The sequence below is a fragment of the Elgaria multicarinata genome, chromosome 7 (genome assembly GCF_023053635.1).
Source record: "Elgaria multicarinata webbii isolate HBS135686 ecotype San Diego chromosome 7, rElgMul1.1.pri, whole genome shotgun sequence".
NCBI classification, from domain to species: domain Eukaryota; kingdom Metazoa; phylum Chordata; class Lepidosauria; order Squamata; family Anguidae; genus Elgaria; species Elgaria multicarinata.
In genome coordinates, this window is record NC_086177.1 from 5,520,249 (window position 1) to 5,533,370 (window position 13,122).

At 46.5% G+C, this 13,122-nt stretch overlaps 1 protein-coding gene across 2 annotated transcripts in view; it reads left to right on the top strand.

Annotated features, from left to right (window-relative positions):
* Positions 1-13,122, top strand: part of SORCS2 (sortilin related VPS10 domain containing receptor 2) — a 167,734-nt gene that overhangs the window by 96,692 nt on the left and 57,920 nt on the right. For both annotated transcript variants that reach the window (XM_063130150.1, XM_063130152.1), the window contains exons 8-10: positions 92-181; positions 6,980-7,159; positions 8,481-8,627. In XM_063130150.1, coding sequence (XP_062986220.1) covers positions 92-181; positions 6,980-7,159; positions 8,481-8,627 — 417 coding nt within the window. The remainder of the gene's footprint in view (positions 1-91; positions 182-6,979; positions 7,160-8,480; positions 8,628-13,122) is intronic.

The following is a 13,122-nucleotide window of genomic DNA, read 5'->3' on the forward strand; positions in this document are numbered from 1 at the left end:
TAACCATCAGTAATGATCCATGCCCTTGTTTCTTGTTTCTAAAGAAATAACCGTTTATAAAAAAAAAATACCACTCTTTTTTCTTCCACAGACATCATCAGCAAACCAAACAAAATATTATGTGTCTTACCTTCGGAAAGAATTTGTACAGATGAAATTGCCAAAGTATGCATTACCCAAGGTAATCACCCACGATGTACATTATTTCTTCCCCTCTTTCCTAGCCCAGAAATGTAATGTATGCATCAACAATTTCTCCACAATTTCATCTCTGAATTAAGTATTGAGTTGTTCCTTCTTCAAAAAGTTTTATAAAATCACTGACTATTTGCTGAAATAGTTTTCTTGACTCCAAACAATAGTAAGTGGTCCTTATGCTCAGACGATAGCTTAACACTAGAATATTTGTACATGACCTTGTGGGGAATGCAATCCCATATTTCCCATAGAACTTTGGGACCTGAACTCCTACATCAATTTGTCTATGCATTGAGGTCATTTCCTCTGGGTTGTCCCACCATCTGAGGTGAGATGGGTGGTGATTGGGGAGAGGGCCTTTTTGGTGTTGACGGTGCCTGTTCTCCAGTGATACTCACCTAGCACCCACTCTTGCATTCTTTTGGTTCCAGGCACAGACACTTTTATTTTATCAAGCTTTCCTTCCCATTTAACCTCCTGCTATGTTTTAATGCTGCTATGGTCTATAGATTTTTTAAAAAATGTTTTTATGCTGTTTTAGTTGTTTGGTTCTATTGTCTTCTTAGCTTCCCTTGAAATGCTAGTACTGAAGGATGGGATATACATTTGTAAAATTAAAATAAGCAAAGATAGTCTGGGTTTGCACAACACAACAACCCACCATGAACAGCGAGCCATAGTGATTCGTCGTGTCATCTGAACCAAGAGCAGGGTGGCTTAATTTCTGCAGGGTGGCTTAATTTTGGGGTGAAAAGCCAAGCTCAGAACCCATGGCTTATTGTAGGGTTATTCTTGCTCATGATGAGTTGTCAAGTCATCTGATCCCAGGAGACTGATTTTATCGTGGGTTGCAGCGATCAGCTACAGAGCTGCTCAGCAAGGGTGGTAAAAAAGGCTGTGCCGTTTGCTTTTTATGATCTCGCCAGTGACTGTCCTTCAACTGACGCCAAAAGGCACTTTGGAAGGACCATCATTTATTCTCTGACATTTTTAGGGTGGACATGCACAATTGGGATCATAAAATTGTTGCTGTTGTTGGTCTTGCGCAAGTGCCCATTTAATGGCTGTCCCATATGTGTTGTATCGTCTTGTCAATTTCCTTATATGTTTCAGTTGCGAAGGGGAGCTGTGAAGTGGAGTAGATAACATTCAAGATAGCATCACACAAATTGACAAGATCTGAGTGCTAGTCGGCTCATAATGTGGTAGCACACTTTGTAAAAAATTGCATTTCTCCATGTTAGGCTATATATGTGGTCATTGCAATTTGTGTGACGCAGCAGTTGTGAAGAGTTTGGTAACCCACATGAAAGCTCTGGTTAAGAGAGAAACCTGGCTGGCATTAACCATGGTTAAGCATCAGTACAGCAGGGATAATGCTGACAAGCGGGAACATTATAACAATACAGAATAGAAGAGAGAATGACCCTGTTCAGACAACACGCTAAGCCATGGTGATTAAGCATTTTGAGCTAAACATTATGGCTTAGGGTGTCATGTGAACACCCTAAGAGTGCTGTCTCCAAGCCTGTTGAGACCTTGAGGCTTGAAGACCATAAGAACTGCCCTGCCACGAGGCGGCGGGCCGCCTCTGGCGGGCCGTCCCGGTCAGGGTGTCCCCGAAGGGGGCGCCCCCAAAGGGGGTGCGCCCCCAAAGGGGGTGCGCCCCTTTGGTTTGCCCCTTCGGGATGCCATGAGAGTGAGGGTGATTCTCTATTTCTCTCTCTTCCCCTGGGCTGTCAACTCGCTGCTTCTTTGAACCATTACCTCGGTTGTGTGAGAAGAGTTTCCCTGAGTGAGAGCAGGGATCACATGGGAAATGATATAATTACTTCTTGTGTCCTCCCCACCCTGAGGCAGAGGTTGGGGCTTCACCAATTATAGCTGCTTCATCTGCCCAACGTGAGAGGCTGTGGTACTTTGAAGCAGGAGGCTCCCCTGTGTGAGAGGGGGAGGAATGTGGCCACACATCAGGTAGTAGTAGAATTAGCAGTTACTAAGAGAGGGAGATTGTGGGGGCGGGGGAAAGCACTTTATCGCTTAGTTGGTAGTAGCCTGATGTCCATCTGTGACCAGTGGCTGGTTACCACAAGTGAGAAATGTGACTGTGTTGTTTGTATGACTGAGTGTGGGTTTGAATGGTAAGTGAGTGCATAGGTGGTGTAGGTAAAGATGTTTTTGGGAAGCCGTGATGCAGGGACACATGGAGGGGGAGCCACTATTCCAGTGATTTGGGGCAGAAGGAGATATGGCAGGAGGAAGGGGTTGCAACATCAGCGTAGAACGGGTTTCAGGTGTCTTCACACTGTTCCCCTTCTACCCTCCTCCTCTAGTTCTCATGTACCTGGTAGCTCATCCACTGAGCCCTCCTTCCTTGTGGTGCTGCTCTTTAATGCCAGGTCGGTCCGCAATAAGACCTCTCTTATTCATGATTTAATCCTGGATGAGAGGGCTGACCTGGCGTGCATTCCTGAGACTTGGGTGGGTGAGCTGGGTGGGGTTGATCTGACTCAGCTCTGCCCATCTGGGTACTCAGTGCAGCACCAACATAGATTGGAGGGACGGGGTGGGGGGGTCACCGTGATTCATAGAACTTCCATCTCTATCACCAGGAAACCACTCCATCTTGGAGCAGGCCTTGAAGGTTTGCATCTGGTGTTGGGCCAGAGAGACAGATTGGGGATGCTGCTGGTATACCGCCCACCCTGCTGCCCGGCATCCTCCCTGACTGAGCTGGCGGAGGCAGTCTCGAGTGTGGTGTTGGAGGAACCCAGGACGGTGGTTCTGGGCGATTTCAACTTTCATGCTGAGGCTGTCTCTGGGGCTCCGGGTCGGGACTTTATGGCCTCCATGACAACCATTGGGCTGTCTCAGTTTGTCATTGGCCCAACACATAAAGCAGGGCATACCCTTGATTTGGTTTTTGCTCCAAGCTGTGAGATGGGTAATCTGAAGATTGGGGGGGTCTAAGTAACCCCATTGTCATGGTCAGACCATTTCTTGGTGAGATTTGAACTCACAGCGTTACTACCCTCCTGCAAGGGTGAGGGACCCATTCGGATGGTCCGCCCTAGGAGACTGATGGAATCCAATGGATTTCTGAATGCTCTTGGGGATTTTCCAGTGGAGAGAGCTGGTGATCCAGCTGAGGCCCTAGCCTCACTGTGGAATGGTGAGATGCGGAGGGCCATCGACTTGATCGCACCTGAGTGTCCTCTCCAGTCCTGTAGAGCCTGCTCTGCTCCTTGGTATACTAAGGAGTTGCGGTCAATGAAACAGGCTGGACGTCGGCTGGAGCGTAAATGGCGCAAGACTCGAAGCGAAGATGACCGAGCACGCTGTAGAGCGCATAATCGTGCCTATTGCGTGGCAGTGTGGGCAGCAAAGAAGGCTTATTTTGCTGCCTCCATTGCGTCCTCGAGTAGCCGTCCAGCGGAGCTCTTCCGGGTGGTCCGGGGGCTGCTAACATCCTCCCCAGCAAATGGGGCCCTGGCTCTGTCAAGGACCCGCTGTGACCTTTTTGCATCACACTTTGAGGACAAGATCGCTTCTCTCCGCAGCGAGCTTGACGTTGTTTTTAGTGCAGCTCCAGTTGAGGTGTCCGATGCCACCATCTGCCCAATTTTGTGGGATCAGTTCCAGTTATTGCAGCCTGATGATGTAGACAAGGTGCTTGCAGCAGTGCGACCGACCACTTGCCCTCTCGATCCCTGTCCCTCCTGGCTTATAAAAGCAAGCCGAGGGGGTCTGACTGGGTGGGTCCAGGGGGTGATAAATGCTTCCCTCCGGGAAGGGGTGGTCCCTGCTATCCTTAAGGAGGCAGTAGTGCGACCACTCCTGAAGAAGCCCACACTGGATCCGATGGTATTAGGCAACTACCGCCCAGTTGCTAACACTCCTTTTTTAGGGAAGGTACTTGAGAGGGTTGTGGCGGAGCAACTGCAGGCACTCTTGGAGGATACTGATTATCTAGATCCATTCCAGTCTGGGTTCCGATCTGGTTACGGGACTGAATCAGCCTTGGTCGCCCTGATGGATGACCTTTATCGAGAGAGCGACAGGGGGAATGCAACCCTGTTAATCCTGTTCGATCTCTCGGCGGCTTTTGATACCATTGACCATAGTATCCTCCTGGATTGACTCTGTGGGATGGGCATTGGAGGCACTGTTTTACAGTGGTTCTGGTCCTACCTACGGGGTCGTTTTCAGAGAGTAGCATTGGGTGACCAGTCCTCGGCCTCCTGGCAATTGAGCTATGGAGTGCCGCAGGGCACCATCTTGTCCCCAATGTTATTTAACATCTATATGAAGCCGTTGGGAACGGTCATTAGGGGATTTGGAGCTAAATGCCATCAATACGCTGATGACACGCAGCTCTATCTCCCTGTGACAACTGAATTAGGTGAGGCTGTGCAAGTCCTGGACCAGTGCCTAGACTCAGTAATGGGCTGGATGAGGGCCAATAAACTGAGACTAAATCCTGGCAAGACGGAAGCCCTGTGGGTGAGTGGTTCCCAAGTCCGGGAGACAGGCTCATTGCCTGTTCTGGATGGGGTTGCTCTGCCTCTGAAAGAACAGGTTCGTAGTTTGGGGGTACTCTTAGACCCGTTTCTGTCGTTGGAGGCTCAAGTAGCCGCCACGGCTCGGAGTGCCTTTTACCATCTTCGGTTGGTTCGCCAACTACGGCCTCTCCTGGACAGGGATAGCTTGACCACGGTGGTACAGGCATTGGTAACCTCAAGATTGGATTACTGCAACGCGCTCTATGTGGGGCTGCCCTTGAAGCTGCTCCGGAAGCTGGAGCTAATGCAGAATGCTGCAGCTCGGCTGTTGTCTGGAGCTGCCCCTTTCCAGCATGTGACTCCTCTGCTGAGGGAACAGCACTGGCTGCCTATTCGCTACCGGGCTAGGTTTAAGGTTCTTGTACTTGTGTACAAAGTCTTAAACAACTTGGGACCAAGATACCTGAGAGAGCGCCTTCTCCCCTACCAACCTGCCCGGTCACTGAGGTCATCCGAGGGCCTGCTCCTGGTGGTTCCACCTAGATCCATCCTCCGATTGGAATCCACCAGGGGAAGAGCCTTCAGCGTGGTGGCGCCCCTCCTGTGGAATTCCCTGCCTCTGGAGGTCAGGCAGGCGCCAACCTTGTACTCCTTTCGGCGCCACCTGAAAACATCTTTATTCCAAGAAGCCTTTCTTTAACATGCAGCCTTGGATTTCTGTGTTGTTGTTGTTTTTTGCTTCTTTTTAAATTTTGTTTTAACTATTTTATTCTGTTTTTATTTTCATTTTACCTTGTACACCACTCCAAAAAATTTTCAATGAGGAGCGGTATATAAATATTCTAAATAAATAAATAAATAAATGTGAACCATGGTGGCTACATAACCACACTCATCAACCATTTGCTGCAAAACAGTTAACTATGGTACAGATGCCTGATTTTCAAATCATGGTTTGTAGAGAGGCCATGTTACATCTCCGCTGGACTCAAGACTCCATTATGATAAGTGGTGAAGAAGGCGTACTAGAACCCACAAGATGCAGTTGCTTTTCTCAGTCCCCAGGGCTAGATCACCAACCATAGCTGCAAGTAAAGTCTCAGTACCAAACCCAAATTGAAAACATGGAATCAGTAATCTGATAGCATTCAAAGGTGCATAGCAAACACCCATTCCACCACTTCAACTCAAAAGAAAAAGTTAGAGGCCAGGCAGTAGTTAGCTAGGCAGTGGTCTTCCACTGGTGAGTCATGACCCAAAAGTGGGTCATGAGATCAATCCAGATGGGTTGCAGCAAAGCTGCTGCTGCCACCAAATTGGGCATGAAGAAAATTGTGAAAGTGGGTCCCATGTTGCAGGTTGGGAGTCTGAGGTGGGTCTCAGGCTTGGACCAGTTGAAGACCACTGAGCTAGAGCATAAGCTCAGTGAGAGATGCTGGTTTACTGCACATTGAAGAGACTTCAGGATCCAACTCCTTAGAGCAGACACTGCCAACTTCAGCTAGTAAGGGCTCCAGCATCTCCTGCCTAGGCTTTGCCAACTCTGATTGCCAAGGGTCCAAGCAATTACTTGTGTATTATTGAGTGATACCCTCTGGAGATGAGCCATAAAAGCCAGGATCATACCATTCAGTATCCCATAGATCTCTTGCTGAATAATTACAAAAGCAAAGTGAGTGTCCCTTTGCAGAGGCTATTTTTTCTGTTCCCCACTAAGCATTTTACATTCATCAGAGTTTAGGGTGACCATGTGAAAAGGAGGACAGGGTTCCTGTATCTTTAACAGTTGCATAGAAAAGGGAATTTCAGCAGGTGTTATTTGTATATATGGAGACCTTGGTGAAATTCCCTCTTCATCACTGCAGTTAAAGCTGCAGGAGCTATACTAGAGTGACCAGATTTAAAAGAGGGCAGGGCACCTGCAGCTTTAACTGTTGTGATGAAGAGGAAATTTCACCAGGTTCCCCATATATACAAATGACACCTGCAGAAATTCCCTTTTCAATACAACTGTTAAAGATACAGGAGCCCTGTCCTCCTTTTCATATGGTCACCCTATCAGAGTTGCCGTCTCCTGTTTCAGTCATATGGAAGTCATTGGCTCCTGTCTAACTTATATTAGCAGGTAATACTATGTAGCTTTTCCTGTTCCAAATAATACAACTGATATTGGTTAAGGGGTGGGAATTGTAATATCTTTTCTCAACATCTGTCAAGCATGAGTAGGTTGTAAATTTTGTGCTGTCAGTTACATGTTGTATTGATCTTTTTCTCTTCAGGATCTACAAATTATCAGCACAGATGAGAGCCAAGTGTTTGTGGCTATCCAGGAATGGTATCAGACTGACACGTACAACCTCTACCAGTCTGACCCGCAGGGCATCTCTTACTCCATCGTGTTAGAGAATGTCAGGAGCACCAAGCAACCCGAGGAGAATGTGCTAATAGATATTCTGGAGGTATTAGACCCAAATTTTACTAACTCCTCTTTATTATTCCTTTGGCTTTATTATAAAGGCTTTGAATTGGAAGCATTGCTCCTCTTTGGCTATAATGGAATAATCATGTAGCTATAAATGTACTTTACTTGTTTCATGTGTGTGTGCAGGCGCGCGCACATACATAAGTGAGAAAGAGGACCTTATGAATCATGGGGTTCCTTTCTGAACCATACCACAAGGTCTGGGCCTCCGTCATGATTCACTGATGGGGTTTCAAACTTCTTAGGTACCTCCATGTGATCTGGACACGTGAAATCTGATATGCCTGTGGTTCAAGAGAAAATCTGAAATGAGACATTTGTACATGAGCCTGGTGTGGTGCAGAGTGGTAAGCGGCAGTTACTGCAGCCGAAACTCTCCCCACGGCTTGAGTTCGATCCCAGTGGAAGCTGGTTCTCAGGCAGCCGGCTCAGGTCGACTCAGCCTTCCATCCTTCCAAGGTCGGTAAAATGAGTACCCAGATAGCTGGGGGAAAGGTAACAGTGACTGGGGAAGGCAATGGCAAACCACCCTGCTACAAAGTCTGCCAAGAAAACGTCAGAGAAAGCAGGTGTCCCTTTAGGAGTCAGTAATGACGCAAGTGCTTTGCACGAGAGGTTCCTTTCCCTCTCTCTCTCTCTCTCTCTCTCTCTCTCTCTTTCTCTCAAAATGGAGTCCGTGAAGTATATCCCCAAATAGTTAAGGGGCCTCCAGAACACCCAGAAGACTCATGTTTGGTACACAAGTAGTCCAAGACGCTGGGTAGCTGCACCCCTGCCAATTCTGTTCTGCAAGTGAGATCTTGCGCAACAGAGATTTAATGCTTCCAGGAGCAACTGGAAATGAGTGAAACTCTCATTTCTGGAACAGGGCAGAAATGAGAGTTTCTGGGAGCTCCACTGGGAGCTCCACTCAATTCAGAAATAAGTATTTCCACTCGTTTTGAGGTTTTCTATAAGCAGTGTAAAATCTCTGTTCCAGAAGCGGTGGGTCGTGTTTGTTCAGTGGTATCACTAGACCTATTCCCTGTTCCCATGTCTAGTGGCATTCTTTTCAAATTTACAAACATGAAATAAAGTGATCTCAGGGTCGGAGCACATAACCATGAATTTTACATGGTTTAATTTTGATAACTTTCAATAAAATCAAAGTAAATGGTTTCAAGACTGTAGCTGATAAACAACAGACTTACTGATTTTTCCATTACTCTATAGCAAAGGGGACTTAACTAAGTATATGACAGATAGGTGTGTGTGAACACTGCTTATTAACTATTCTGCATTTTGTATTTATAACATAGGTTAGGGGTGTCAAAGGAGTATTTTTGGCCAATCAAAAAATAGATGGGAAAGTTACCACTCTTATAACATTCAACAAAGGCCGTAACTGGGACTACCTTACACCTCCAACTGCTGATATGAATGGTAAACCAACTGACTGCAAACTGGTGAGCAATTTCCTTCCCTACCCTTAAAATAGCAACAACGAAATGGTTTCTTTAATGGTTGCAAATAATTAGATTTATTTTCACCCTAAAAATATTTATTCAAATGTTACTGAATTACAGTCAATCTAAATCTGTAACAGAGTAACATAATTCAGTTTTTTCTAGTACCATTTCAGTTCTCAGGTGAATGGTATCATCTCCTCTATGAAACAACTCTCTGTGCCTAGAAAGCTAGCAGTCAGTGAAAAGGCCAACCATAAACTCTTCTCCTGGACATGTTTTCTAGGCACAGTGACTTTTTTCCTGGGAGACCTTTCAAGTCTGCGTTCTGAAGTGATACAGTCCAGCAAGAGCTGTACCATGTGATTCTGCTGTATATTCAGATAAGGCTCTCATGCTGTGGAATTTATTAATCTTTGATTTCTGCAACCTGCATTGACTTGCAAACCTTAGTTTGTTGAGAACCTAGGTTACATCAGCACCAGAGTCAAGTCTTGATCACGACCCACAGTGTTAAAGGTTGTGGGGAGATCTACTAGGGCCTTCCCTAGAAAGGGTTCCCAGTGTGAGGTACAATTGCCCTTCTCAGCTTTCAAGTTGAGGTCATCAAACCGACCTATCAGCTACAAATGGTGTATGGGATTTAAGGAGCCCAGTTGTGTTCAGGATAACAGCCAAAGAGAGGTGGAGGAGTATTATTAATTTCCTAACATTAACCAAAGGGGAAAGTGAGGAAACAAAAGAAGAGGGGGCTCAATAGGTGTTAGGATATGTTTTGGGAGGAAGAAATGCCGCAGACCAAACTGTTACACGTAATTTTAAAAAAAACTTTTTCAGGGGCAACTGTAAAGGCTCCCATGTAACAAAGACATTCAGTAACAGAGACAGTAAAACACATGGCCCATAAAAGTACTCTTATTTCACCCACAGAAGCTGATGCAACATATATGGTAATTCCTGTGCAGCTTCTCTCCTCTTGTAGTGGTTCTTTTGTTCCAGGGATGGGGGCTGTGTGGTCCTTCAATTGTTGTTGGGTTGCACCTCCCTTCATCACTCCCCCCACCCACACATCACCTGGAGGACACTTATTCCCCAACCTTGTTCTGTTCCAAGCTTTCCCAACCTGCTGCTCCTTGGATGTATTGGAGTACAATACCCATCATCCCCCAGCCAGCATGGCCAATGGGAGGTTTCTGAAAAGGAGGAGTTTCAGATAAACACAATCAAGATTTTTGTAACAGAAGTTCATCTGCATCAGCATTTGCACCATATTAATTATTGGCGTTAGCTGGTAAAACTTTTTCTGGAGAGCCATGTGTGCTGACAGTTGGGTCATGTGGGATTCAAGTGTTCCTATATCCCATGAAATCTTTTCTTCTTCTTCTTCTTCTTCTTCTTCTTCTTCTTCTTCTTCTTCTTCTTCTTCTTCTTCTTCAGGATCATCAGTATTTTTTTTTCTTTTTTACAAAATTCCAAGCAGCTTGATTAAGGCATTTGGGGGAAGAAGGCAGAATTTCATCAATTAACAGGAAGAAGTGGGGAGTGGTACCCTAGTAAAGTGGGCTTCAACCCCAGTGTCTGTTGTTTAAGAAATGCTGTTGGTATATCAGTGCAAAAAAGTTACTGGAGTCACTGTAATAATTTTGCCTTCATCTTTCTTACAATACATGGTTAGTTACGTAGACACATAAAGACTTCATATGGAACATTTCCCACTTTAATAATGCTTGCAGACACCATTCTTCTTTTTTTTTGGTCATAAAGTAATTCTCTCACAGCCTGCCTGTCCCCACCACCTGCACTATGGGAATAATAATACTGGCCTACCCTTCAGGTTTGTTTTTTTATGAGGATAACAAGAAAATGTATGGCAAGTGCTTTGGACACTTGAAATTGCTATACAAAATTACTAAAAATCATTCATTTTTCTTTCCAATTTTTTTGCTTTATTCTTTGTACTATAAAGATGTGTGGTCTTTTCATGTCTGTTTATCCTCATCGTTACATCTTTCATTATGCTACCCTTTCCTTTGTGCACTTGGATTACATTATGGAAGATATCTAAGGAGCCTTTTTGTGAGGTTCTGAAGTTTTTTTATGTCCTTTTGTATCTCTGTGTTCCCCACACTTCTCCCTCCCTCCCCTCCCCCCACCCCGATCAGGGTTACTTTGTTTATTTGTATTGCAATGCAGTGAGGATTTTAATTTTAATTTTGGTGGAGGTGATGGCAATACAGCAGCTTTTGGTACCCATTGACTGAGCTGATGTGATGCCATGGGACACATTAGCATTTTATATGCTGAGTCAGCAGTGTAATCTCTGCATCAGTCTGGCTCTGTGAGTTGATATGAACAGCCAGTTTTATTGGGCAAGAGAAGGAGCTCTCTGGGAAAAACAGGAAGGCAAAGATCAGGAAAGCATGGTGAGATGGCAGCCCAGGAGAAAGGGAAACCAAGGGCCTTGCTAGACCCTGCCGGATAAGCCGGCAGGGAGGCGGGGCAACAGCGCGCTAACTTTAGCGCACGCTGCCCCGCCTCCTAGACGGCCGACGCGCAGGGACTGCAGAAGCCCTGTGGCGTCGGCCATTTATTTTTTTTATTTTTTTGTTAAAGGGGCCACGTGTGCCCCGAAGACTCCGGAGAAGGTAGGTGTTTTTTTTAATTAAGCCCCCCACCCTTTTTTTAATTAAGCCCCCTGCCCACTCTTTCCCCGCCCTCCCTCCCCGTCCCTGTCCCCTGTGTTGCCCTCCGCCATCCCTCCCCTTCTCCCGTGTCTCCCTCCGCCATCCCTCCCCATCTCCCGTGTCGCCCTCCGCCATCCCTCCCCATCTCCCGTGTCTCCCGCCGCCATCCCCCTCTCCTGCCGGTCCGGCCTTCCCCCCCTATGTCCCCCCCGGGATCCCCCCAGCCTGATGGGCACAGCGCTCGTATGAGCGCTGTGCCCAGTCCGTGGCTTTTCCCGGCTACTCGCGAGTAAGCGAGTAGCCGCAAAAAGCTGCAGACCTTGCTAGACGTTCCGCAGTCCCGGCCTCAGGCCGGGGCTGCGGAAAAGGCGCGCCATAAGCGACTTCGCTTATGGTGCGTTAGGGGAGGGGTCTGAGCGCGGCCTGACCCCGGATTCCCCTGTGCGTCGTCTGGACGCACAGCAGGGAAACCAGGCCTCAAAGCACACTAAGGCCTCATCTAGCAAGGCCCCAAGAGGCAGGGAACAAGGATGCTAGAAGGCTGAAGTGAACTAAAGGTAATGAACTAAAAATAAAAATATGAAGGAAAGGTAAGACAAGGAGACAGAAGTTTGAGTGAAAGAAGGGCCGAAGAGACAGGGAGAAGCCAGACCAAAGGGAATTATTATTATTATTATTATTATTATTATTATTATTATTATTATTAAAAAAACATTATTTCTTACCCACCTCTTCCTTTGGATCAAGAAGGGGGAAGAACATTAGTACAGGAATCAACACATTTTAAAAATTCTTGATTTTACATTAATCTGGGTAGGCCTGCCGGAAAAGGCTAGTCTTCAAAGCTGCCTTAAAATCAGAGAGAGAGTTAATATTACTAATCTCCTTCGGCAGGCCGTTCCATAATAATCCAGGGGCGACAGAAGAAAAGGTCCTCTGGGAAACTGATGTCAGCCTAGTCTTGGCTGACTGAAGTAAATTCTCCCCAGAGGACCTGAGTGTGTGGGGCAGACTGTATGGGAGAAGGCCATCCCACAGGTAACCTGGACCCAAACCATTTAGGGCTTTAAAGGTAATGACCAACACTTTGTACTTTGCCCGGAAACTAAATGGCAGCCAGTGGAGTGATTTTAATGTTGGGGTAATATGCTCACCCCTAGATGTACTGGTGACCAACCTGGCTGCCATATTTTGAACTAGTTGAAGTTTCCGAACTAGGTACAATGGTAGCCCTACTGTATGTAGAGCGCATTGCAGAAGTCAAGCCTTGAGGTTACCAGCACATGCACTACTGTCTTTGGGTCTTCTGAATCTAAGAAGGGGCGCAGCTGGCGTATCAGCCAAAGCTGTGGAAATCACCAGCCCTCAGACGTGCCATGAGCAGAGCGAGGGAGCCAGGAACGCTGAACCGGCAGAGAGGTTGGCTCGGAGTCATGTTAAAATGCTTTAGTAAATTGCTAGAAGAAGCAAGAAAGAACAGGCGCAGAAAATGCATACTGTGAACAGGAGAGCCTTGAGGAAACAGTGGATGGTGGTGGCACAGAGCTGAAGAAAGGAGGGTGGCAAAGGCGGAAAAGATTCTAGACATATCCTCAGAGGACCCAGGCACAGAAGAAGCTGTGATCTCATGCAAGCAAAGAAGGAAGTGGATAGGCAGAGGAGCGCTGTTCTATGGGCTAGGGAGCCAAAAGGAGAGGGGTTTGCCAAGTCATCATTCTGGGAAGTTCTTTTAAGTGTTGCATAGAAAAGAACATTACTTTCCCCATCATTGTGATACTATGGTGAGAGACTCTGCATAAGTTGATTTTCCC